This window comes from Podarcis liolepis, assembly GCF_965112155.1.
Source record: "Podarcis liolepis genome assembly, chromosome: 11".
Taxonomy (NCBI): Eukaryota; Metazoa; Chordata; class Lepidosauria; order Squamata; family Lacertidae; genus Podarcis; species Podarcis liolepis.
This window is the reverse complement of record NC_139565.1, coordinates 33,234,760-33,262,131: the sequence shown is the minus strand read 5'-3', so window position 1 is coordinate 33,262,131 and position 27,372 is coordinate 33,234,760. Positions and strand designations below refer to the sequence as shown.

Here is a 27,372-nt window from a genome sequence, read left to right as displayed (position 1 = left end):
CCCCAAAGTAGAACTAGTTGTATGCTCCAGTCCTGCAGTAAATTAGCATTGGCTAGTTATATACTTCAGTGCTCCAGCACTATAGCACTCTGTGGGGCGCAGTCAGCAATCATGTGCATTTAAATTTATATGCAAAATTAAAATTTACAAAATAGCATGGGTGCCAGGGAGGAAGCTGTTTCACTCATTATCAGCGGAGATGGCACAATGGGCCACTATGCAGGAGAGGCACATTGAATTTACACAGCCACATTTTAAGCAACATTGTAAGTGGTGAATATTTTCATGGAAGAAAGAATTACATTTTCCTAGCAACAAAGTATTGTTGTTAAACTACTGAGGAAACGTGATCCAGCTCCTACAATGGAAGCACACACTTGAAGAAAGATGGATCCCAGGAAGCAAAAGGACATTGGTTTTGTGAATCAATCATCATGTGTAAAGGTCACATCAAGAAAGAACAACACACAAAACCTTAGCTATTTTCTTGCAAAGTGCTTCTGTGGGACCCATCACTTCTTTGTTTCAAAAGTATCTTATATTTAGCAAGGGCTTAAGAAAAATGCATATTGACAAATAATCTGCAAATAGGCAAATGAAGAGAAATCTGTGCTTTAATAGTAAAAAGTAAATATAGCAAATAGGTGATCTCACATGAAATGAGCCTGCAACAGAGATTTCAAATGCAGAATTAACAGACAGGTGCTGGCAACATGCAAAGATGGGAAGGGGATTCCATTCATCAAATATGGGAACCTTCTCTGAAAACTGCTTTGCTGTTCAATAAACTGACAAGCGTGCCTGATTTTTATACACTTGAAACAGTCCAGTGATCCCATTATGACAGCATGCTCCTCCCACATGCTGATTCACTGTTTCTAGATATTTGGCAAAATACAGTTTAAGATGTCTATTCCCAGGATATCATGGCACTTTGTTTCTGCCCTGTTTAGATATTACTTAATTCATTGTCTAAATTTGGGGGCGGAGAGAGAGTACTGTAGAATCCATGGCAATTTCAGTTAGATAGCACAGTGATACAAGCTCACAAGGCAAAACTGTGCCTTTGACATCAACTCATAACCAGAAAAAGACACTATTCTTGCCACAGGAGCTTATCTGAGCCCAGATGAACTGAACTGGCACATTCTATACCTTACAGGCCATATATGTACTGAGTTTGTGTTGGTTGTCTTCTGCCCATTATCACACTACTTTGGGGGCCATCCTGAGTTCAGAAAAGACTGCACTATCCACTTGGTTCAATATAAAATGTTCATTTGCCATTTAGAAGGCCTGCATAACAGGGGGCTTCTCTGAGGTATGTATAGTGTTAAAGCAATCAGCCAATCAGCACTGAGCAGTGATTAAAAGGCAGGTATTCTTGTAGACTACATTGCAGAGAAGCATGTGAGAAAATTAAGCACATGCTTAACATTTCTAATTGAATAAATTTGACTTAAAACATGATTCATTTTAACTGGAATTTCTCCTTAGTTTATTACAAACATCAATAATGTTTATTACATACATCTCCTGGAGCGGAATATAAAATTCCAATATCCCATCTGATTCTTCCTTCCTCGTCCCTGCTAAGAAAGTTCTCTTTGACAAATCATTACAAAACCCTTATTTACCAAAGCCTAGTTTCAAGATGAACTATAACATGAAGTTCCATGGCTATTTTCCTCAATGTTTCTTCAATGTTCTTTGATTTAAAGACAGTATTGGAAGGTTGTTGTTCAATGCGTTTATAAACAACTTGGATGGAGGAATTAAGGGTAGGGCCTGAACCAACAGTTTCAAGCTGAAGGAAAGGAGATTAAGACTAAACAACAGCAAGAAATTTCTGACAGTAAGAGCTGTTCAACAGTGGAATGGACCTCAGAAGGTGGTGGACTCTCCTTCATGGGAGGTTTTTAAGCAAAGGTTGGATGACCATCTGTCATAGATGCTTTAGTTGAGATTTCTGCATAGCAGGGGGTGAACTAGTACCTTTCAAATCTATAATTCTATGATTCTATGACTGTAGTTACATTCATACAATAGGTAAGTCATAGATTACAGTGTTACCTCAGGTTAAGAACTTAATTCGTTCTGGAGGTCCATTCTTAATCTGAAACTGTTCTTAACCTGAAGCACTACTTTAGCTAATGGGGCCTCCTGCTGCTACCGCGCCACCAGAGCACGATTTCTGTTCTCATCCTGAAGCAAAGTTCTTAACCTGAGGTACTATTTCTGGGTTAGCGGAGTCTGTAACCTGAAGCGTCTGCAACCTGAGGTACCACTGTAATACATTTACCCTAGCTCTTCTTACTCATCCACTTTCCCCATCTGTCAATGCAAGTATTCTGCTGTGGTCACAGATTTCTTTTGTAATAGTCTAAGAATGTGATAATAGCCGTATGACTTGTATCTTCCTATATACTTCATAGACCACAATACCACAATTTTTATTACAGTAATTTTGACCACATAAGTACTGAAAAATCTCTGTAGACTTTTAACCCTAGAGAGGAGTTTAGCCTCTTTAGGACTATTGAAAGATGGCAGTAAACATCCATCTACATCTGCCTGTCTGATTACACACACACACATTTCTGCATGTGTGCATGTGTACATGCAAGTTTAGCTGTTTGGCCATATTTATTCAAATTTGGAAGTGAGGCCAGTTTCAAAGATGCAGCTACTTACACTCGTGTAACACAAGCATTTGAGTACAGTGCCACATGGAAAGTAGTTTGTGGGAAGCAGTTTTTCACACAGTTGTGGTAATGTCAACCACACTATAAACCACTGTGCTTGTTAGTTTATTTCCCCTTACCCTAGATAGTTTTCTCCCTCTTTGATGAAAATTCTCTAGCCTCCTGTTAGCTGGAAGGCTTTTCTCCCCCTAATTCTAACAAAGTGGCAAACAAAGCCATGCCATCTACTAGTTAGACACTATCTGCTTCTTATTTTGGAAGGGGAGAATCCAAGGCAGGCCCTGCCATGCAGAAGGATGAGGCAACCTGCTTCACCATAAGGGAATATAGATGAAAACAGGGATTAGGTATGAATTGTGAAGCAGCAGCATGCATGACAATTTAGTATCGAATTTAATAGGTGCAGGGAGGGTACTGTTTGGGCTCTGCTTCAGGCAACATAATGTTTTTGGGCCAGCACAGGAAGAACTCTAGAAGCAATTAAGATACTTTTCATGAAGAATGCTGCTGCTGGAACTCACTGCTATGAAAATTGAACTTAAAAAGCCAGCAGTCTCTCCTGCATATCAGCAAGAGGAAGATTCTATTAGGTACGGCTATGGTAGGCAAATGAAAACTCTTTCTAAACTAGGTAAAGGATGTATGTTCCTCAGTGTTGCTGCTAAGTGTGGATAAATTTCAGAAGTGTGGGTATTTTCTGCTACAGAGAGCTGCTTCACACATTCAGAACCTCTGTGTCTTTTAAGGAAATAACATGCAGCCTATCTGTATATAATCACACACTTGCATATAATTACACACACCTGAAAATTGCACAGGTTTTCACTGTGTGCAAATGCAGAAAAAGACACAGATGTCAAATATAACACCTGAATTTCTACAGGAGGGTTGTATTTATGGTAACACACTACTTCTGTATCGGAGTTTGTTCACATAAGAATACATACATGCACATGTATTTCCCCTGGCTGGATGTACAGGTGTAAGGGATATAAGGACTGGCCCCTCATACTGGGTAACTAATTACAGTACAGTGGTATCTTGGGTTACAGATGTTTCAGGTTACAGACTCCACTAACCCAGAAATAGTACCTCGGGTTAAGAACTTTGCTTCATGATGAGAACAAAAATCATGTGGTGGTGGCGCGGCAGCAGTGGGAGGCCCCATTAGTTAAAGTGGTACCTCAGGTTAAGAGCAGTTTCAGGTTAAGAATGGACCTTCGGAACAAATTAAGTTCTTAACCCAAGGTACCACTGTAACTGGGAAAAGGAGGTTGAGGACTACTGAGAGAGGGAGTGGTGGGTCACATGACGTGCCAAGGACTGGACATAGGGATTGCATAGGGATCCAATTAACATTGCTATGGGACAGCAGTATATTGGGTTAAACTTATTCCACCAGTTGTTTCTGTTATAATATCTCATAGAGCAAAATATTGATTAATCTATAGTCAGCTAATACACCCTGCAGATGTCAGAGTTGGGGATAAAAATGCTGCCATTTCATGATATAAGACAACCTCACAATTCATCTAAAGTGAAGACAAAAACCAATGACCTGGCTCTCATACTAATAAACTCTTTGTCATCAAATAGAGCTCTTGCTGAACAAGAACATTTTAGGGAAACTGATGACATACTCCCATTTCTGCATTCCTTTATATTAGCTTAAATATACAGAAGGCGTATATACATAAAGAGATATATAACCTGGCAGCATTTGAATTGACACCACATTTGAGCTGAATTTATTACAGAAAAAGTAAATGTGTGGCACACACACACACAGAGAGAGAGAGAGCACATTCTCTTTGGTGTGATGAAATCTTCTCACCTTACTATATCAAACACCAAAGGTGCAATAAGACTTCACAGGATCATTTACTGGGGCGCCTTGACACATTAGTACTTGCTACTTTTAAAATAACATTTTTAACAGTGTCCTAGTTTCATGTTCTTAAAACCTTATATTGTCAACTACTTTAAAAATAATTATCTTCATATGTATCTGAGAGTCTGACTCTTCTTTTGTCTCATCGCTATCTGTTGTTGGTCACTTGATACTGCCTCTTGGTCCATAATGAGGAGCTGTTTTTGGTGCAGCTCTCTTCTCTTAGGCAGGGCTAGGGAACCTTCAGCCTTCCAGATGTTGCTGCACTAGAACTCTCACCATCCTTGAATATTAACTGGGGCTAATGGAATTGAAGTCTAACAACATCTGGAGGGCACATGTCCCCCACCCCTTCTTTCGAGCAATAGTCCTCAACTGTTCTAACTTCAGGAAACCTTTCCACATTGACTCACCTTGCAAGAAATAACTGCATGTATGTTGCGGAATCACTATGCCTTTTATAGAATTCTGTGGCAGGTTTTAGGACGCACACCCAAGATTTTTAACCAGGGCTATTGACTTGCATGGTCTACTCAGCTAAAGCTGCAATCCTAACCCCATTTACCTGGGAATAAGCGCAAATGAATTCAATAGGATTCATTTCTAAGTAGACATGGTTAGTATTTCACTGTAAGCGTGCCCTGGTGAGCACACATCACTCTCTAGCGGAGGACACACATTGCAAGTGAAGAATAATCATCATGTTTTTGTTTCGTTCTCCTTTTTTGAGGGAAGCTTATTTGCCACTACTAATTTTCTCATTGGGGAGTCCATGATAAGCTCCTAGGGAACACAAGTGCCTTACAGGTTCTACAACATCTAAATGTTGATATTTTATAGAATCCTTCAATAGATTTTTTTTAATCCTTCAATAGATTTTTAACATATATTTGCATACATGGGATGGTATTCAACTATACCATAGTTGTATGAGGGCTATATATTCTGCAGATGGCAGGTCACTTGGCTGAATTATCTGTCATACAATACAATACAATACAATACAATACAATACAATACAATACAATACAATACAATACAATACTGTATGTATGTATGCATGTATGTTAAAACTGGTTGTAGGATCTGGCAGCTAGGGGGTTTTTTTTGGGGGGGGGAGTATGAAGAGTATGGTCTACAGTATGCAGTGGCACAGCCAGGAAACAGGTTTCCCTCATTTACATTTCGTAAGAATTAAGCAATCGTTTACTGAAATATATGCATACACACACTCACACACACACAAACATAAATAAATGAGAAACTGGATTCCCTATCTCTCATTATTATCCTAGCACAAATCAAGTTGACAGGAGAAGCAGAAAGAAGAATTGGAAGGGAATTAACCCATAATTTATCATGCATACCACATAAAATGCCACAACTAGGATTTGTAACTGGGCACAATAATTATTACTGGCACAAGAACCTGTTACAACCTGACAATCCTATGGAGGTAAGCCCAGGAGAGGAAGGTGAGTATGGCAGGAGACCAAAAAGATAATAAACTAGATTGAAACCAAAGCTTTTTAATTATTTCCTCTCCTTCATATGCCCTCTTTCAATGGTGCACTGCAGCTAGAAAAAGGAAGGAATATACCATCTATGGTGACTGGGGTTGATAATTGCCCGCCAATGGTTTTCAGATGAAATTCAGAACACTACTGTGCATAAGTACCTAAATGAGACCACAGATATGGTTTTGCAGACCATATGGGATCAGGACTTGGGATTCAGTAGTTCAGAGGGAACCCAAGAGACAAGAGACAGGAAATATTTACCCATTAACCATTTCCACAGAGAATTTTGACACAACATAACAGTAGTGTGCAAAATTATACTGTGTATTTTAATCCAGAGAGTAGCCAATGTGGTGCCCTTCAGATGCTGTTGGACTACAACTCCCATCAGCCCCAAGTCAGCATGGTCAATGGTCAGGCATGATGAAAGTGGCAGTCCAGCACACTCTAGATCCTGTCCTCTTGTACGACTACCAGTAATGTGTGTTTAGTGTGGCACCTATCTTTGAAATTTCAAGGTGAGGTACCTGAGATCTCTTTAACTAGTAATGATAGGGACTGAACTGGGGGCATTTTTAGGCAAAACTTGTGATTGAACATTGAGTTATGAGAACTGCAGAACTTGCCCAGCTAAACTGGGACACCAGAGGTGTAAATACAATACAATACAAGGTAAAATGTCCACTTTCACAAAGGTATTATTATTATTATTATTATTAATCTCTGTACATTCATTTTATGCACTTGCTCATTTGATATCAAGATGGACACAGGTTGTTTATTGAATTGCAGTTTTATTTTACTAAGTATAATTATTTTCCACAATGCTGTTTAAGACATATTGCTTTACTGTACAAGTACTCAAGTTATTACTTGAACAAAGAAAGGAAAGGGACTTTAAATTAGTTAATTAATTATTAGAAAATGTCTGCCTTTCTAGTACAACCAAATGAGTCACTAATTCTTTTTTGTTTTAATTTTCTCCCTTAACACTCATCTCACTAGGGCTATTAAACTCTTTGCTTGATCACTGAATTCCATATCAGTAAATCTCATATTCTCAGCGGGGGTTTTCTTGCTGAGATCAGTTATGCAAAACCAAAGAGCTTTTAAAAATGTGGTTTGTAATCTTCCTCTCATGGACATAAGAAAAGCAGTTGTCTTTAGCAGCCTCAAATGTAGGAATAAGGGCAAGACTGCTCTAGAAGAGTAAAACTCTGGAATATTTTTTTCAACAGGGTCAGGAGATTGCGTAGGGATCCACTTTTTATTTATTTAGGGGGGGAAATCACAAAATGTTTGGGCTTTTTAAAGTTACAGTGATAAGAAAAATGCCCTTTGCCAGCATTTCTATGGGGGAAACAACATCTCTCTTTTATGTCTCTTTAATTTTTCATGACAATTGCTTTGCCAATCAATAGTTAAAATACCTATTAAAATGGAACAGGAAATAAGCTATGACAAAAAATAAGAGGAAAAATGCTAGCAAGGGTGAGGTTCTATTCCCTCAGCCCAGACTTTAACCAGTTATTTCTAATTACAATGCAAGGACTGAACATCATACCATATTTTTCGCCCTATAGGACGCACTTTTTCCCCTCCAAAAATGAAGGGGAAATGTGTGTGCGTCCTATGGGGCGAATGCAGGCTTTCACTGAAGCCTGGAGAGCGAGAGGGGTCGGTGCGCACCGACCCCTCTCGCTCTCCAGGCTTCAGGAGAGCCCCAGCGCCAGCCCCACAAGGTCGGGGGACAGAGGGAGGCGGAACGCCGCCATCCCGCTGTCTCCCGAAGTGGTTTGGAGGCTGACGGCGGGGAGACCCTGCCGCCAGCCCCACAAGCTCCGGGGACAGTGGGGAGGCGCAGCGCATCTCCCCGCTGTCCCCGGACCTGATCTCAAGGCGGGCAGTGGGGAGAAGAGCGCTTCTCCCCGCTGCCTGCCCTACAAGCTCCGGGGACAGCTGGGAGATGCAGTGCGTCTTCCTGCTGTCCCCGGACCTGATCTGAAGGTGGGCGACGGGGAGAAGAGCACTTCTCCCCGCTGCCTGCCCCACAAGCTCCAGGGACAGCAGGGAGATGCAGCGCGTCTCCCCGCTGTCCCCGGACCTGATCTCAAGGCAGGCGATGGGGAGAAGAGCGCTTCTCCCCGCTGCCTGCCCCACAAGCGCCGGGGGGGGGGATAAACATTTTTTCTTTATTTCCCCCCCAAAAAAATTGCTGCGTCCTATGGGCCGGTGCATCCTATGGGGCGAAAAATACGGTAGTTTTAGTACTTTTATTGGACCCAAAATGAAAAACAGAGGAAGACAGAACCTCTGGTTTTACTGTTATTATAGGTCCACTTCCTGTCATGCTCAAATTATAGGAGAAAATGTAGACATCCACAATCAGCACTGTGTAATTTCCACAATTAGTCTCTTGACTTATAAAATGTATTGCTATAACTGAGGAAATTATGAAACCAGTAAACAAAAACTTCAGACATTCCTATATGAAGTTAGAGGGAGCCTCACAAAAGAACTATATAGTCATTTTTTTATGATGAAGTGTCGCACCCTATGCTACATTGCATAGTGCAGAATATTAGTGTGCTCTAATGTATTTCTGGGTCTATTGGGAGAGGCACTAACAATCCTACTCAATCTAGACTAGCTTCATATGTAATGATAGGGGTTTTTTTTTGGAAAATTTGTCAGTAACACTGAAATCCTTTGCACACTTATGCACATTTATGCACATCTACTTGGGAGTAAACCAGATTGAAGACCATGGGACAATGAGTAAACACACATAGGACTGTGCTGCCAGTCATTGAAATTTAAGGAATACATTTCTGACAAAAAAAGTTAAACCTTATTGCCAACCTTTAAAAGTAAGCTAACATTTTTAATAGAATTTGTATTTGAGACAGAGTTATAATCTTGAAATTACAAGAGCCGGGTTAAAGTCAGTGAGTCATTAAAGGTCTATAGAATAATGAACCAAGAGGGAATAAGTAATAGCTTAACTGTCATGGCACATAATAGTTCAGAACAAATGTCACAGCAAGACATATTTTGCCTGGGCTTCCCATTCTACCTGTGCTCCATTAGGCACTACAATGCTAATTACTTTCAAAACTATTTTGAAAGCTTTTGCTTCATTTGTGGGGGTGGAGACTGCTATAATGTGAGTTGTTCAAAGGCAATAATACATAAAGAGCACTTCTATTTCCCGCATAAAACTAATGTAAGTAGGCGGGGAAAAGCACTACCATTAACGGCGGAAAGACATGAGTTCAAAATAAACAGGAAAGAACGCCAACCTTGACTGCAGCCTTGACAACATCCATACTTCTGAAGATGTTAAAGCCATCATTTACATTTCTCTGGACTTCTTAGGTAACCAATGACAGCTGATCAATTGTTTTACATGCACATTTGGAATCAGCTGTGATTTAACGTAATTGTTTCCTTGCTTGGAGACATTATTGCCTCTTTTTCTTCACCTCCTTCCCATCTCTAGCCCATTTGCTCTTAATACTGTAAAATCTTTAAAGATGCTTCTTGTTTATGCCCTCTGAGATTTACCATAGGGACAGCAATGAATGGCTGATACAAAACCCTGTGTAAGACATTGAATGAACACACACACATTTTCTTTTCTTTTTTTCATTTTTACAGACACATACTTTTACAATTTATATTCATTCCTATTCATAAAGGTATAGATGGGGACCAAGAGTTCATCCATAAGCATGGGAATATATATAATGGTATCGCTCTGTAAGGACAAGTATTTGTTGTATTTTAAAAGTCTGTTAAGTCACCATAAACGATGTACAACTTTTTTTCGTATTTTGTTTTAAGTTGGTAGAGAAAGTATGATATACCTCAGCATTATTGTCTAACTTTTACTTTGCATATTTTTCAGCATTAGAAATTTCCTGTGGATTAGGAAAGCACCCTTTGCAAGATGAGAATTTGCTATTTTTGCACCAAGGTGATAAAGCAAAAAACTCTGCATAAACTTGATGCAGAATGCTTTCTTTCTCATTTTAGCAACTGAGAAGCCTGAAGTGGGACGTCCTCTTTTGAAATTTCCTTGCAATTTGCACCAAAGTGATAAAAGCAAAAAAACAACAACTCTGGATAAACTATAACCCAGAAGGTGACAATGATTGCTGGTTCACATTTGTTCGCTCCCTGCCCTGCCCACAACACATGGATGCTTGGGGAAAGCACAGGGGTGTTGGCAGGTAAGTGGCATGTTGTGCACATGTGGGGTTTGTGTAAAGTGGTGCATTCATATGGAACATGAATATGTGGATGCCATGATTTGTGCAATCATAGTGATCCTTTATCCAACTGCTGGTACTATGTGTATTGCAGCAGACGGACAGCCCACATGCAGAATCAATACTGTATTTCTCATGGTTTATACAGATGCCTCCGGTTTTCTGTTTCCTAGCTCAACAAGAATAAATGGGTACTCCACAAAACATGGGAGGAATAACTTTCAGATATGCTTCCTTCTTCTTCTGTTCTGAGTTACACAGTACAGAGCTCAAACAAAGAGCAAATATGTGCAACAATGTTGTGAGTATGGACCCTGAGTCCTGCAAGACTTTTATACTGAGTCTCAAGGTTCTGGCTTGTCAAGATTCCAAACAGGATTTGCCCACTTTCTTGGACTGCTCTTTGTAATTGGCCATGTTGACAAAGCATCATAATAACGTGGGTGCTTTCCTTAGCATGCATCTTTTTCCCCTCCTTGGTAGTATTTCCGTATCATCATAGACTAAAAGGTCAAATTGAATATGACATGTTGAATATGATAAATATGGCCTGCCAACGGGTCACAGAGGGAAACCAAGTTGAGTACAGATCTCTTTATTAATTACTTCCCTACTTCCATTCATTCATTCTCTTGAAAATGTGAATTCTCATTTTGTCCAAACTCTAATAAAAACCATAATTTTATAATCAAATTTTATTCTTTACATTTTGAAAATTGGTTTTGAGTCTACATTCAGTCTGATTTTTAGGAGAAGGTAACAATGGGATATTGGTGTTCATCACTTGGGCTTATGCTCCTTGTTCCTGAATGGAATAAATGTTCAAAATTCTGGTTGTGCTTCAGGTTCGCAACATTCTTATTTGGTACTATCTTTATGATTTTCGTTTGCTTGGTTTATTTCTCCATTGGATAGAATTTTCTTGACCAGTTAAAATCAGCTATATTTACTTGTTGTTTGTGGGATAAAGGCTTTGGGAAGTGGATAGTTTTGCTAATTTAGGAGTTATAAAATTTGGTGCCTTTTTATTGGTTGTTCTACTAAAAATTCTGGTATTCAGTCAAGTCAATAAAACATTAATAACCAGAAAATCTGGATTGGTGACCCCTTCTTTATGGGAAGGGTAATTTGAGTGTAGTGTATGTCACTCTTACTTAACACTCACATCCTTTCTGCACTGTGACCCATAGATAAAGTATTTGCTTGATAGCAGAATATAAAACAACTAAATCTGAACACAGATAATTCATACATTCACTGACATGAGTGGGAAAAGCCACTCATGTCAGACAGCAACCTGATGGATAAAGTTGAAATGTTAAAATAGGCTAGATGAGAATGCACCTATGAAATGCAAAGACATTATGAAAAGCAGTTGTCCACTTAGCCTGAAGGAACAAAGATAACCAAGATATCAAGCTGTATAATGACATCTGGGTCAGAACAGGACTCATAAAAGAGACAGCTAAAAAAAACACCAGGTAATATCTGTCACCTACAAAGAATCACATCAAGTTAAATTGAGGGTGGGAAAAGAGAACTCTGCTAGGTCATCTCACCTCTCCTGTCTACCAGGATAAAGGATAAAGGATTTTCTTCATAGATAGATAGATAGATAGATAGATAGATACACAGATACACACAAACACACAAACTTTTTTAGTTGTGGAATTTTCCCCAAGTGCATTTGAAAACTTAAATACATGCTTATTATTTAATTCCTTTTTCTTCCTTTTTCTGGATTATTAAAGAAAGCAAGGCACTTACTTGGAATGACTAATACTTTAGTGGAATAGCAAGGTATGAACTGCTCTCAGAGCTTTAGACAAATCCAGCAAAGCATAACTAGAGACAAAGTACTTGGGAAAGAGATGAGAACAATATGATGTGCCAAACCAAAAACCAAGAGAGAAAACAGGGAGTACAGAATAAAAAGCATTTGTTTAATGAGATTAAATACCGTATTTTTCGCTCTATAACACGCACCCGACCATAACACGCACGTAGTTTTTAGAGGAGGAAAATCCATAGGCATGCCACCCGTAGGCATTTCCTCCATAACACGCACAGACATTTCCCCTTACTTTCTAGGAGGAAAAAAGTGAGTGTTATGGTGCAAAAAATACGGTATATTTAAAGATAGCCATATACCTGACTACAGAAATCAATGTATGTAAATTAGTCAGGTCCATTGATTCTGATAAGTATAACTAACACTGGCTATAACCCACATATTTGTCTGTTATCATACTACATGCCTTTGGTTAGTAAAATAAAGTGACTCCGGGACTTAGGGGAATGACTTGTTGCACTCCTCTTGTATGAGCAGGTATAGAGCAAGTATAAAGTCTATGAATAATATTGGATACTAATCAGTCACTAATGTGGAGTGTCTTTCATCAGCTACAGCTGGTGCACAAACTACAGCCATTCCTGAACAAGGATAGCTTGGCCACAGTAATCCATTTGCTGATAACCTTCTGCAGCAAGTACAAAATGCAGCAGCCTGTCTTTTGAGTGAGACCACCAGCTGAAGCCACGTCAGTGTGGTTCTTAAAGAACCTCACTGGCTGACAATATGTTTCTGGGCTACAGTAAAGGTTTTATTTCTTTAATTTTAATAGTACCTTGTAACCTAAACACTTGGAGTATCTTTCCCAGCTCATTCCTACTGGGAATTAAGATCAGTTGTGGGGAGGAGGGGGTCCTTAGGGTCTGGGATGTGGGGATGAATTTTTCAATTGTGGCACCCAAAATTGGTAGCACCACCCCCTTGAAATTCAGTTGAGGTTTACACTACTGGCTTTTAGATGCCAGATTAAAAGTGAGAAGATTGAGACTGGCTTAAATGGTGGCTTCTATTGTATTTTAATGCATTGCTCCATTTTATGAATTTGTTTGGTTTTCTGTAATTCTATTGTTATCTGCCCAGAGATCTTTGGATGTGGGGCAGAATAAACAAATAAGGAGTAAGTATACTCGTTCACATAGGCCAGTACTGTCTAATTTGACTGACAGCAGCTCTCCAAGGTACCAGGGTGAGATATGTACTAGTCTTACTTAAGACTCTTTTATAGAATTGTAGAGTTGGAAGAGACCATGGGGGTAATCTAGTCTAACCCCCTGCAACAAACTAATATTTTGCCCAAAGTGGTCTCAAACCCACCATGCTGTACTGACTGAAGCATCCCTTCAATCATCTAACTAGAGATTACACAAATTGAATTTGGAATGTATGCATCTGTCAGTGATCCATAGCTGTCAACTTTTCCCTTTTCTTGCAAGGAATCCTATTCGGAATAAGGGAATTTCCCTTAAAAAAAAAGAGAAACGTTGACAGCTATGCAGTGATCTATGGAACAAGCAAAACATGCACATATAAACAGGGGTGAAAAAAGTGCAAATGAATGAAGCTCTGTATGCGCATACAATTTCCATTTTCACAAAGGTTTTAAATGAATTAATAACATGCATTTTCACCTTATAAACTTGTTTATTCAATTCAAAAAACAGCCATATGCAAATTTTATTGTATAGCGCATAATCATTTTTATATTACTGTTAAAGATCAACTGCTTTACTGTACAAGTACCCAACAAAGAACAACTCCTTAATTTTAATTAATTGAAAAACAGGGGTGGAGGAAATTTCTTTTTTAAAAGAAGAAGAAGACATATCTGGGGTACATTCATGAGACATTTAGAACATTTAGCACACAGGACTAATCACACATGATGTTCTACATATGGGGAGAGAATGCATGAAGCCATACATACATGCTGGGGGGACAATGTAGACCACCACACATTTACTCAACGTTCTTTCCTTTGATAGATGTGATGCTGTCAACCCTGCTTCTATGAAAGGAGAGTTGGTACTCTCCTCACATACTAGATGAATTGAAGCTAGCTCATGTATTTTCTCCCATAAAACTGGTGAGGAGAGTACAGTCTCTATAAATCTATACTCAACTTTATTTGTATTGCATCTACAAGATGTGCTTAGAAGACTTTAAACGGAGATTATACACTTCCATATGGGATGGAATTATCAACAACTATTAACCATGATCATTAATAGGAACCTCCTTGTTCAGAGGCTTGATGACATTAAATACCAGTTGCCAGAGGACTAACAATGGGGAAGGGCTATTGCTTTCATGCCCTTGTTGAAGGCATCTTGGAAGTTCATGGCTATCCACTATGGGAAATAGGAAGCTAACTGGACTAACTGGTAGACCTTTGGTCTGAGCCAACAGAGCACCCCTTATTTTCTGAACTGCATGCACTATGGCAATATTATAAATGTGGATGTGGGCAAACATTTTGAGCATATCACTTTTCTTAGTAAACCTTTTCTTAGTTTTCGCTGCCCAAGTGCAAGCACATCAAAAGTTTAGTAGCTAGTATTTAGGTGTAGGTTGGATCCCTATGGCTCTTTTCTCAGAAGGTAGGGGAAAGATGCCACTGAGATCAAGGCCAATCCCCTTACTTTTATTTAACGCCTCCAACCTACCAATATTTGCATAGTGCTATTGCAGTGAGAAGAACAGGAGTAGCTGTATTCATACTCTCATACCCATATGATTAACTATTAAACCATTCCTATTTTTAAATAACCATTAAATACCAGTTGCCAGAGACTAGCAGTGGGGAAGGGATATTGCTTCCATGCCCTTATTGACTCTTAAAATTTTTGTTTTCTCCTATTCCTGAACAAGTATATACAAACTGAAAAATAAACCAATCTGCTCTTCAACCTTCACAGCTGGCAATTTCTCATAGAATTTCTCGTGAGCTGAACAATCATGAAATATTATTCCTCATATTTTATAGCGCATCTTCACCATTCCACTCTTACAAACTGTAGCAGGCTTTATAGATTTCAAACACCTGAAGTGTGGTGTAGTGGGAAAGATATGCAACTTATATATGTTTCTTCTCAGAGTCACTGAAAACCAAAAGTTATGCTTGGTTTGGTTGGTCATGTTGAATAACCATCCGAACTCAATCAATAAATAAAATGATCTGGCAGACATTGTTGACAATAACTAATTTATATAGCACCAAGAGTTACTGAGCATCAAGCCTTCCAATTACTTCACTGGCACAAGCCTTGTTTATTCATCTTACGTAGTTTTTGAAGATTAAAACACTGTTTAGAATGTTATTGCAAAGAAACACCATAGCTATTTTACTTTTCCATTGATTTTGGTTTAAAATTTGATTAAATTTCATCCAGTTATATCATTTGGAACTTGGAAATAAGGAGTTAGAATCACAGAACCCTGAGATTAAGAGTCTCATGCTCTACCAACTGAGCTATGAAGGCAGAATTACTGGAAATAATTGGCATCACTAACTAGCTGGTTGTTGGCATCACTTTTGCCTGTACTCTGGAACAATAGTAAATAATGCACTTAAAATCATACTGTACCACAAGGCTGAGTTTCTGATTTTTCACCAGTATGTGTGTGTATAATACAGATTCTCCTACAGATTTTGCTTTGTAATTTTATTACTTCTCACTCCATAGCTCATTTTGCTTAACAGTTCAAACTCCAGTTATAAAAACAGAATGCAAAGGTATCACATGCTCACTGCATCAGTGTATGGAAAGTATCAAAGAAAAATGGCAACAGCATCCCCCCCCATTAGACTGCTATATTAGTTTAATTTTCAAAGAAAATATCAATCAAAGAAAGCTCAATGCAAATGTAAAAGAAATATTAGACAAATGTATCCTGCTACATCAAAGAAGACTTAGACACCATGATTATCACTAACGGTAATTAACCATAAAAGGGCCTGTTATAATAAAATAATGTTATTTGAAAGTTCATAAGTTCAAAGGTTAAGAGTTAGTTGAGTTCACACATCATCATTCCTGTAACTGGAATGATTAAACTAAGACATTTTTGGTTACAGGAGGAGTATCAGGGTGATATAAGGGAGTGGGGGAGTGATGGTTCTTGCTATGTAAGGCTGCCAGTTCTTTATCCATGGGGAATTATGGACAATCTGGGATTGATCACCACCAAAGGTGGATCTGTGGGCACATTTGCAAACCAGCCACATGCACACCACAACCTATCTTATTGCATACAACAGAATGCTTATTTCAGCAGAGGAAGGGGAAAGGAAAAGGAATCTGTAGGAACTGAAGAAGACCTCTAGAGCACATATGCACTCACAAGCATCATACTGGCAACTCCTGGATTGAGCACATGCCTTTTATTACCATTTCCCAGTAAAAACATGGCAATTTCTCAGTAATTTAGTTATGTATACTTGCTTTTTAAAAATTTGCTTATAGTATTTGTGCATTGTTTTTATTGTTTTATCTTATTTTATGTATGCTGTTTGGAAGTTTGTTTGTTTTTTAAGTAACAGGTTTATACTTTCCCCCCTAAATAAATACATTAAAAGTACACAGTAACACTTTCTGTGTGCTGTGTTATTGCTCACTCTTGAAATTGTTTGTAAGACCGGGTAGTATTGCATTTATTAATTGTGGGCACTCATAAGTATGCATGAATGAAGGGAATAACCTTTGGGGACAGGAATCATCTTGGTAATAGCCAGCTATTTCTGGAACTCCAGAAACTCCTCTTTGCAATTATTTTTGAGAGAATTCTGGTGTTTCCTGTCAAGTGTCAACTTCCTTGCTATTCACAGTCTTTGAGAGATTCACATGCATCCTCAGCCCCCTCTCCCCCAAAAACGTTAATAAACGCTTAAGGCGGATCCATTCTATGGCAAGCCCAGTTGCCTTTTTGACATTAACTCCTTGGCAGAGCAAAGTTTTATCTTCATCTTTCTTTCTTTTTTAAAAACTCTTCGCTTCCCATAAGGGAGGCAAAACCTGCATAACCACAGCATATTAAAAAAATTTCCCAGAAGTTGTTGAAACTCCAGACATAAAGACAGGCTGCAGGTGTGTCAACATTCACATGCGAATGCTGGTAACCTGAGGTGAAGCTGTGGGTACCTCAGAAACGCCTATCTCCTTTCCCCACTTTTGGAGTACACACAAGTGAATGCTGTTATTTACACTGTCCGCAATTCAGGGTGTGCGGTCTCCGAGTTTTCTGGCTATACGTGTGTATTACAAACAGACTATACGTCTGTATTGGTGACAACTGGGGTTGGGATTTGTAGAGCGGCGGCAGCAGCAGCAGCAGCAGCAGCAGCAGCAGGGGAGGGAAATGTGGGTGAATGGCCGCAGCACGGAGCTGTCTCTCTCACGATAGGACACAGCCAGTGGGCGGTGGCTGCTGCTGCTGCTGCGGAGGCGGCGGCGGCTGCATCCCCTCGCGCGGGGATTTGGCGAGCGCCTTTTGCCGCTGATCTGCTGGCGGCGCGTGCGCTTTTTCTCCCGCGCTGCCAGGCGGCGACGGACTGGGGCTCTCCCCTCCGTTAAGCCCTGCGCTCGCGCCCAGCCCGTGGCGCGCGACGAGTAGGATCAAAGCGAAGGCAGGGGACGCTCCCTCAGCGAGGGAACAGAGCGCTGGAGAGAAGCTCCGCCAGAGGAACGCCTCCCTCCCCCGCCCCCTCGGGGACGACTTAGCGAGACCCGAGCGGGGATCACTTCAGCCCCGTCAGAACCGAGCGGCTCGCCTCCCGCCACCCCCGCCAGGCGCCCCTCATGTCGAAGCAGCTGCCTCTTGTTTGCTCCAACATACCTTTCTCTCACATACTATAGTATAATAAATATTAATAATAGTCTCCACATACGAGCGCTGACATATAGTTGTTCAATCCTCACCATCCCCACCTATGAGTGCTGAGGAGACAAGGCGAACTGCGGGAGGGGGGCCTCTTTATTCTGAAGGGGAGGCTGTCAAAAAACAAACAGAGAGGAGGGAGATTGCAATATCTCTATCTCTATAAGTATATAATATAGAGATATCCCTCCTCTCAGATCAGCTGGGAAGACGCGGCGTTTCTCTTCCCTTCTCCTCCGCCCTGGTTCCCCCTACAAGAAAACTCACAGGAGCAAATCTCTGTTATGAGGAGAAAAGGCGAGCAGCTCCTTCGGGGAAATTGGTGGAGAGCGCGAGGGAGGAGAAAAATCAAGGCTGGACCAAACTTGGAAACGCCAAGCTCAGCTGCAGTTGGGCTTTCCTCTCCAGTTAGTGAGGCATTTTTTTCTCCCTCCCCTTTCCACCGCCCCACAACACAGCCTGGGGAAGAAAATAAAAAAAGCTCGTTCTTCAATGATTTCCTTATCTGAGGAAGCCTCTCAACTTTCGCAGACACCTGAAGGCATCTTTTCAAAGGCAGAGAGGGTGAAGACCTGTCTAAGTTATCTCCTGGGCGTCTGTCCTTCCCCTCTGTCTGGGCAAAGGCTGGCTATATGGAGATCTGTGTGATCTGCGAGGTCTTTTCTCCATCTCTCCATCCACCACTCCTCCATCTGCCTACCCGTGAAAGGCACAGAATTAATATATGCATCTGTCTAATCTTTCTCTATCCGAGCCTCCCCTCGGTGCATCCGATTAGTACAGAAAGAGAGCGAGCGAGCGAGGAAGTTTCCTCCCCAGCAACCTCCATCACTGCACCTTTTCAGGAGGAGGGCGTCCTATTTAGAGACGGCAGCGAGCAGAAAGGAGCCCCGCCACTGCATTCGCAAACTCTCCGAGGCTCTCCTGCTTCTTCGCTGCGCGTCAGATGTATAATGAAAAATAAAATAAAACAAACAACGGGAGGGAGGGAGGGACTAAGGAAACGACCGCAGGGCTGCTTGTTTGGTGATGATGCCTATATTATTATTATTATTATTATTATTATTATTATTAGTCTTGCCAGTGCGCTTATCAGGATTACGCGGAAGCCCTGACTGCATCTGCGAAGAGCCCATTGCTAAAGAGGACATGTCTGCGGATGGATGACACATAATCTGATTAAAGAAAATAAATACATACAAGAAAAACACCCACAGCTCGGGCTTATTCGCACGTCTCTTTTCTCTCTCTCCCCCCCCCCTCGCTTGCCCCTTCCCCAAGACTGCCCGGCGCATTAATTCACTTTATTTATGTCTGGACTTTGCCCTCACTTTCCACCCCGGACTGCGCCCGGGCTGCTCTGCCCCTGACGCCCCCGTCGAGCATCCTTGCGCCCCCTCGCCCGCCGCTCACCTCTGGCGGACGACGGCGCTCCCAGGCTGGCGCACAGCACGAGCCAGGCGCCCACCCAGCGGCTCATGGTGGTGATCCCTGGATCTCCCGAGGGACGCTCCCGAGGCGGCGGAGTCGAGGAGTTTGGCGCGGGAGGAAGAGCGGCGGTCTCTCCGCACCTGGTCGCTCGGCAGCAGATCCCCACCAGGAAGAAGGAGACGTCCCCGCGCGTGAGGGAAGAGCCTCTCTCCTCCGCGTCTCGCCTAATGGCCAGGATATCCTCCTCGGAGACCCCCGCGCAGCTCGCGGCCGGAACGCGGCTGCCGCGACTCGCCGCTCATCGCTCGCTGGTTCCGCGGCTGCGCTGGGCAGGTGTGTGGGAGCGAGCGAGCGAGAGACTCTTCCTTCGCCTCCTTCGTCTGCCGCGGGTCGGTGGGGGCAGCCTCTTGGCTGGCTGCTCCTGCCGCTGCTGCAGGGAAGAGAACAATGACGAGAGAGAGAGAGAGAGCGCTCTGCCGGCTGGAAAGTGCGCTGTGTACAAACAGAGGCGGCGTGCGCGCGGCTGGCTGAGGCGAGAACCACACTCTCCGACGCCGAAGCCGCCTGCTTCCCCCTCCTCGCCTCCCTTCACTCAAGAGGCAGCTTCGGGCGGGGGGGGGGGGAGAGGCAGAGAGGACCGCGGACACACCCTGCCCTCTGATTGGCCCGTCTTTTGTCTCAGTGAGCGGCGCGCGCTGGAGGTGGGAGCTCGAAGTAAGAGGCAAGTCGAGAGAGATGGGCAAAGAGGACTCGTCCTCTTGGACGGGGAGCGGAGCGGAGTCGCTGAAGGGATGGAGGGAGAGCGGGTTCTCAACCAAATACGGAACTAGGATCTTCTCTCTCTCTCTCTCTCTCTCTCTCACACACACACACACACCTCCCTCTGTCTCCCAGCTTTACTGGTTGTGGATGTTGAATCGGACATGTCGGGGAGAGTGTGCAAAAGTTCTCAATTGTTCTGTATTATTGTTGGCTTGGCATTAATCACACTTTAACACCGAGTTTTTTAAAGCAGGTTTCAAAGTTGTTGGTTTATTTAAGGGAAATATCTTATCACCATTACCACCATCATCTTTAGTGGTAATATTCATTCTACAAAGGTGGGAATTGATATTGAGAGTGGTAACCACCTAAGGAGTTCATAGCTAAGCTAAGGTGGGAACTGGGATTGACTTGTAGGCACGATCCTCCCCAGTTTTTACTGTGCAATTTCAGTTCAAATCCTAGATTGACTGTACTTGTTCCAAAAACAAGCAAACAAAACCCAACAATAGGTGGTCATCTTGCATTCTTATCTGTGTATATTGAATGTTTTGTGTAAGGACAGAGCATGAACACTAGATTTAAGTCATGAATATTGTGACCTTAAAAAGGGAAAGAGACCCCTGACCATTAGGTCCAGTCGTGGCCGACTCTGGGGTTGTGGCGCTCATCTCGCATTACTGGCTGAGGGAGCCGGCATACAGCTTCCGGGTCATGAGGCCAGCATGACTAAGCCACTTCTGGTGAACCAGAGCAGCACACGGAAATGCTGTTTACCTTCCCGCCAGAGCGGTACCTATTTATCTACTTGCACTTTGACGTGCTTTCGAACTGCTAGGTTGGCAGGAGCTGGGACTGAGCAACGGGAGCTCACCCCGTTGCAGGGATTCGAACCACCGACCTTCTGATTGGCAAGTCCTAGGCTCTGTGGTTTAACCCACAGTGCCACCCACGTCCCTTTATTGTGACCTTAAAGGTAAAGGTAAAGGGACCCCTGACCATTAGGTCCAGTTGTGGCTGACTCTGGGGTTACGGCGCTCATCTCGCTTTATTGGCTGAGGAAGCCGGCGCACTGCTTCTGGGTCATGCGGCCAGCATGACTAAGCCGCTTCTGGTGAACCAAAGCAGCGCACGGAAATGCCGTTTACCTTCCCGCCAGAGCGGTACCTATTTATCTACTTGCACTTTGACGTGCTTTCGAACTGCTAAGTTGGCAGGAATTGTGACCTTACCCATGCAGAATTTTAAAAATGTGTGGCATGCCATCAGTTTCTTATGTTTTCTGTGATAGCCAAGAGAGTGAAGCCATGAATGCTTGTAATAAAAGCATCAACATAATTTGCATTATTGGTTTAGCCCATCCCTAACTGCAGCCTTAAAAACAAAATGCAAGTGGTTGCTGGAGTCAAGAGTCAGGCGGAAGATTTCCAGGAACTTCTAGGAAACTGAAAATGTTCCAGAACTGTTAAAGCTTATCATCATCAAAGGAATTGTCTTTTAAAAACCACACATTTCAAAGAAATCTGCAGTTCAGTAATAAATGCAGTTCAAAAACAGATCATTTTAGGGTACAGTATTACGAAGCAGTGTTCTTGACTACATGGATATTTTTTCTCAAATCTGAATGCTTTCAGATTACTGTGTTTAATAATTCTGCTGTGTGAGCATGGAACAGTGCATCCAGATGTTATGAGGTTGATAAGCTTTCATACTTTGATAGGGTTCCACCCACCATCTCCATTTTCTGTGCATTCTAGAAATATTAGTTGAGATACTAACATAGCAGGTAACAACACCAAGACAAAATCATTGATGTAGAAGGCCTATTAAGCATCATTTGCTAGCTTGTTTGACCATGATTCCGCCTCCTGCCATGTTATCAAGCCTATCTCTGCATGATATGAAAGTTTCTTGAATCTTCTACTTTTTGCAAAAGCTTTGGCTACTTTCCTCAAAAACCATTCTACACTCCTATCTCACCACTGGGATATATTTTGTCACTGACATTTTATTTTTTATTTAATTTTATCCCATTAGCTGGTTGGAGGAGAGATTTATAGCGTGGGCCATGTCCTTTTTATCTGCTCAAAAGAGATGAAACCACCCAAGTAATAACTTACATTTATACAGTGCATTTCCTCTCCAGAATCCCAGATCACTTTGCACACTCTATATATACAGCAATCACTCCATTCATCACAAAAATGCAGCTACCTCTCTGGTGGGCATGTTGGACCGCTAGTGCACACCCACGGAAAAGCTTCAGATAAGAACACTACTTCAGAATATAAATGTAAGAAGAAATGGGTTGAGCGTTACAGTCACAATGGAGTTTGGCCAGGAATTCTAAAATAGCATCATTTGTAAATCTCCTTGCCACTATGATGAAATATGGGATCAGAAGTGACCAATTGCTGGAGAATAGTTGCTTATTTAAAATGAGAGGGTTAAAGTCACTGACACAAACACTGTAGGTAATCAGTTTCTCATACATAGAATCTCAACTGCCCATCAGTCCATTTTTTAGTTAGCATTTAGTACAACTCCATTCATATGCCCAAGACCTTTTCCCTTCACTTATAGACAGCAGGACGCACTTGCAGCAGTTCTTCACTTATACTTCAGCAGTCCTTTGGTTCATGGACTCACACAAAACCTCTGGACTTTTCTTTCATACTGATCAGAGATTGCACCATGTCGTTTAATCATTTTCATTATTTTGGGGTTGTATGTGAAGTCTTTTCTACCTTTCATACATGCTCAAAATCTTCTTGGGAGAAATTGCAACAAGCACCCCTGCTATCTGTCATTGTCTTCACACAATTCACATTAACATATTTCACATCCACATCTTCTTCAAAACAACCCAAGTATGTTATGGTTCCACCACCTACTGTGATGTCTATTGATGTTCCTCTCAGCTTTTTTATCAGCCAAAAGGTTTTCTTTATTGTTATCATTGACGCAGGTGCCAAGGTCACATGCCGGCTGTTAAGTCACTTCAGCAAAAGATTCAAGCAAGTTGGACAGAGCTGGACTTTTTCTCTGCTGTCATCTATTTTAGCTCATCATGACTATTCTTGTGTTTTCTGGATTCAGTAGTTCCTTTGGACCCAGCAGGACTGAATTAATATATAATGTTGCTCAATTTCAAATTACAGGATGGCAGGATTCTTCCTGGAACACCACTATGAAAACAGTGTGATTTTATCCCTTTTCAGGTGTTATTCCCCAAGAGGGAATCTCAAAGCATGTGGGGATGAGTGGGAAATATTTACTAGCCCTCTCCCAACATTTCCATCTACTCCACTCCCTTCCTTAATTAAATGGGAAAGTCTGGATGGGCTTCTAACTGAGTTCATTTGACTGGCTTGGAAGCATCTCTGCAACTGGGAACTCTGTGTTTTGAGACTATCAGTATTCATGACAGTGAGGCTTCTAAGTATATTAGCCACATACACTTAGGGAGCAATCCAAGCCAAAGATCTGCTGGGGTGAGTAGAGTTTGGAATAGGTGGGTATCTGGTTGAGCCTGGGCTATGCTGTCTGAAGTCCCAGATCCTGACTCAGCCAGAGATATGCTGGCATAGGCCCTCCATCCCAGCTCAGACAATACTCAGATGGGGTAAATCTCCCACAAAAGGTCATGGCAGTAGTGAGCTAGGACAATGGGAGGCTTAGCACGATTCCCAAGTCTGTTCAGCTCAGTCCCATGGCCTAGCATCCCAACAGAAGTTACAGTGGCAAAAAGGGAGTTGTAAGTCAGAAGGTGTGCTTTCACTCTGTCAGGCTTGGGTCAGCTCAGCCAGCAGTAGCAGAGTTTGGGATACAGGTAAATTACACCAGCATTATTTACCCTGCCACAAATCGCGCTGGCTTCCTATAATTTGGATTGCTCTGATCAAAGCTCCATCCAGAACCTCCTGCTCAAAATGTGCAAACCGGGAATAGAAGAGGTGGGGTCAGTGCACACAGAGAAACTGGGGGCTTGGCGGGTGTGTGGGCACCCACTATTTAACATCCAGATTTGCTGTTGAGCTGTAATACTTAAGCATCCTCTCGTTGCCATGTAGTTGGTTGTTGTGGATGCTGTCAGTATTTGATTTGCCAATGGTCCTTTCAGAAGAAGCTCTTCCTGTAACAAATGCAGGAACTATCTCTGAGACTGCCTGTTTCCATATAGTACACATTTCTGGGGAAAAGGAATTAGGAAGTCTAATGCTTTTCCCCAATTCCCAACCCTGTCCCTGCTTTGAATGTCGCTTGCTTCAACAGTGATACACACTAATTAGTCTGTATTAAAACCTTGTAATTTACAATGAACATTCTAAAAAAAAGTGTTTTTTATAATGTAAACACACACAACGTTAGTGGCACCACACTAGACTGGGAATGTGGACTATGCTGATTATTATTCTACTAATCTGTAGTGTGAGGTTGGTGCTACCAATTCATTTTTGCCTTTCTGAGCCTCAGCTTTTTAGTCAATGCTTTGTCTTTTTTATCTTGTTGTTGACATCTATCTGTCTCGAGAGAAAATGAGACACGAAGTGCGCCTCTGGGGGTGAAGTCAAATTGCTGGAGAATCACAGCGCCTGCTGCAGCTGCAGAGACTGGTAACTCACAACTGCTGCCTCCTGTGTTGTTATTGTTGCATTAGCAGCACTGTGACCTCTCTGGGGTGCAAACCTGAGCACTGTGTATGGACATCCTGGGCTGCCCAGATGACAAGACCCCCACTCTCAGCCTCCACTCTCAGCCTTTGTGGCCCAAAGGAAAGCAGAGCAATACATTTGGCACCAGTTTGCATGCAGGAGTTGCCAGAAGGAGGCGTACAAGGCACAACCCAACTGGCATAGGGTTTCTTATCTGCATGCATTATATTTGAGGAACTAAAATTCTTACAGAACATTTAAAAACAGGTCCTTAACTTCTCATTCAACACCATCTCTTCTTTCTTACCTACTTCAGCAACAGAACTTTAGATCACAAAATCGTTACAACACAAAAGGATCACAGCTTCACTTAGGACCTATATATTTCCATTAACCAAACAACAATTGTAAACAGTTTGTCCCTGTCACCAAATCTTCTTTCCACTTTATTTTAAGATTTCCAAGGAAACAAGCACATAAGCTCAGAGTCACCTTGGTGACTTCTGATGTCACCTTCAGAGTATCTTAGATGGTTTCTTTATTGTACAGACCACTTTTAATTTAAAGATTAGCTTTATCACAGTCTCCCATCCAAGTGCTGACTAGATCTGAGACTGCTTACCTTGTGAAATCAGATGAGCTCAAAGTCTGAGGTGGAGATAGTGGCAGCTTATGGGGCCACCATCTCCGTTTTTTAAAAAATTAAGGCCTCTAAAAGCAACAACTCTACCTGAGCTATTTCCAAAGGATAACACTGAAGGAGAACAATAAATGGGAGACAGAATGAAGTCAAATAACAGGACCAATTCACACAGCTGATTCACACCGTTGATACACCCAGCCATTTTCATGTTATGGTTACTTGGAGAAGAAATTATTAGTTGCCATTTTTGGCCCAGTAATCAGCCCTAGCGATGTCCTTATCACTTCAAAAACTATTGTTCATGCCTAAAGTAAAAAAGTGGCTCACTGGTAGAAGGTGTTGCTTCTTCGGCATGCAAAACAGCTGTTTGGATCTTGGACACTGTGAATGCTATTCCTTTAAAATGTACCTGCATTCTTTATTTTGGCAGGGTGATTCTTCTTGATTATGACAAGAAAAAATAAGAAGGTTAATGACAGGTCAGGAACAAAAGTATGAAACTGGTCTGAAATAAGACATTTTTCTTCCCTGCTGCATCTGTCACATTGAGGACTATTTCTCTATACAGCACAGCACAACAAAGGAGACAGTAATGTCAATGTCTTTATGACAGTCTGCTCCAGCTTTCTGCCCTTGTCTCAAATGGAGAAAGTCCGTACTCAGGCAAGTGAATTAAAAATGAGTAGATAATTGCATTTTTTAAAATTACCGAATCACACGTTCTCAAACCCATGTTCTGTAATGACTTAGTCCATCTAAAATAATTCTCTGTCTGGATGGAAATTGACTTTAGATTTATGGAACGTTTGTAGGAGTGATTCTTGCACAAGGATTAAAAACCTGTGCTTGAAGACTAATGGGCAAGTAAATACACAGTATACAGAACAAATATTTCTCTCTCTCTCTCTCTCTCTCTCTCTCTCTCTCTCTCTCTCCACCTCCCATTTGCTCTTGCCTACAAGCAGTAAATTAAATATTTATCACTTCTGCTTCATAGTATGTCATTTGTTTAGGTTGTTTTGGGAATACCAGCATTTTTATTCTTTGCTTCTCATCCCTGCATTTCACTAATGGTAAAGCAGCATCCTCTACGCTCTAGGTTTGCCGGAGCCTACAAAGATGAAAATAATAATTGTGACCAATGTGTTTTCCAGCAAACAGGAGTTTATCAACTGCAAGATTATGGGGCTGGCAGAACAGTTTCAATCAGCATTTGAGGCTACATGCTAGAAGCAATCTCAATTATTGTTCAGAAGACAGACAAAAACTCTCTGCCGGATGCTAGTATTATGAGTTTGATAGGGGTGGGAATGTGAGATCCTTCTAGCTCCTGGACCCAGTATGTGTTTGAATAAAAGCTAGGCTAGTTTCCTGTGTTGTGGTGATAGCCTGGGTGATGGGCCATTAAGGCGATTGATGGAAAGGGGCTCTGTGTGAGAAGGCAAACTCATAGATAATTTAGAAGGGCATAGCCTGAGTTTAGAGTTGTACAGGTTGATGTGACCTAGAAGTAAAGAAGTAAGCTGGAGAGAGAGAGTCAGAGCAACATCTGAGAGAAATGTTTCATTTCTGTTGGATCCAAGGCAGAAATATGACCCTATGGGGGTATTAATGTTGGGTTGTTAATGCTGTGAACCCCTCCATCACAGACTTAGGTTGTATACATGTGTAAACCATATATAGTGGTACCTCAGTTTTTGAATGTAATCTGTTCCAGAAGACCATTTGACTTTCAAAACATTTGAAAACTGAGGCGCAAAAAGCG

At 41.7% G+C, this 27,372-nt stretch overlaps 1 protein-coding gene across 1 annotated transcript in view; it reads right to left on the bottom strand.

Annotated features, from left to right (window-relative positions):
* The window catches only part of EDIL3 (EGF like repeats and discoidin domains 3), a 247,658-nt gene extending 227,433 nt beyond the window's left edge, over positions 1-20,225 (bottom strand). The window contains exon 1 of the mRNA XM_083465367.1: positions 19,530-20,225. Within this exon, the coding sequence (XP_083321493.1) occupies positions 19,530-19,596 (67 nt within the window). The 5' untranslated portion in view covers positions 19,597-20,225. The remainder of the gene's footprint in view (positions 1-19,529) is intronic.
* Positions 20,226-27,372: the final 7,147 nt, after the last annotated feature.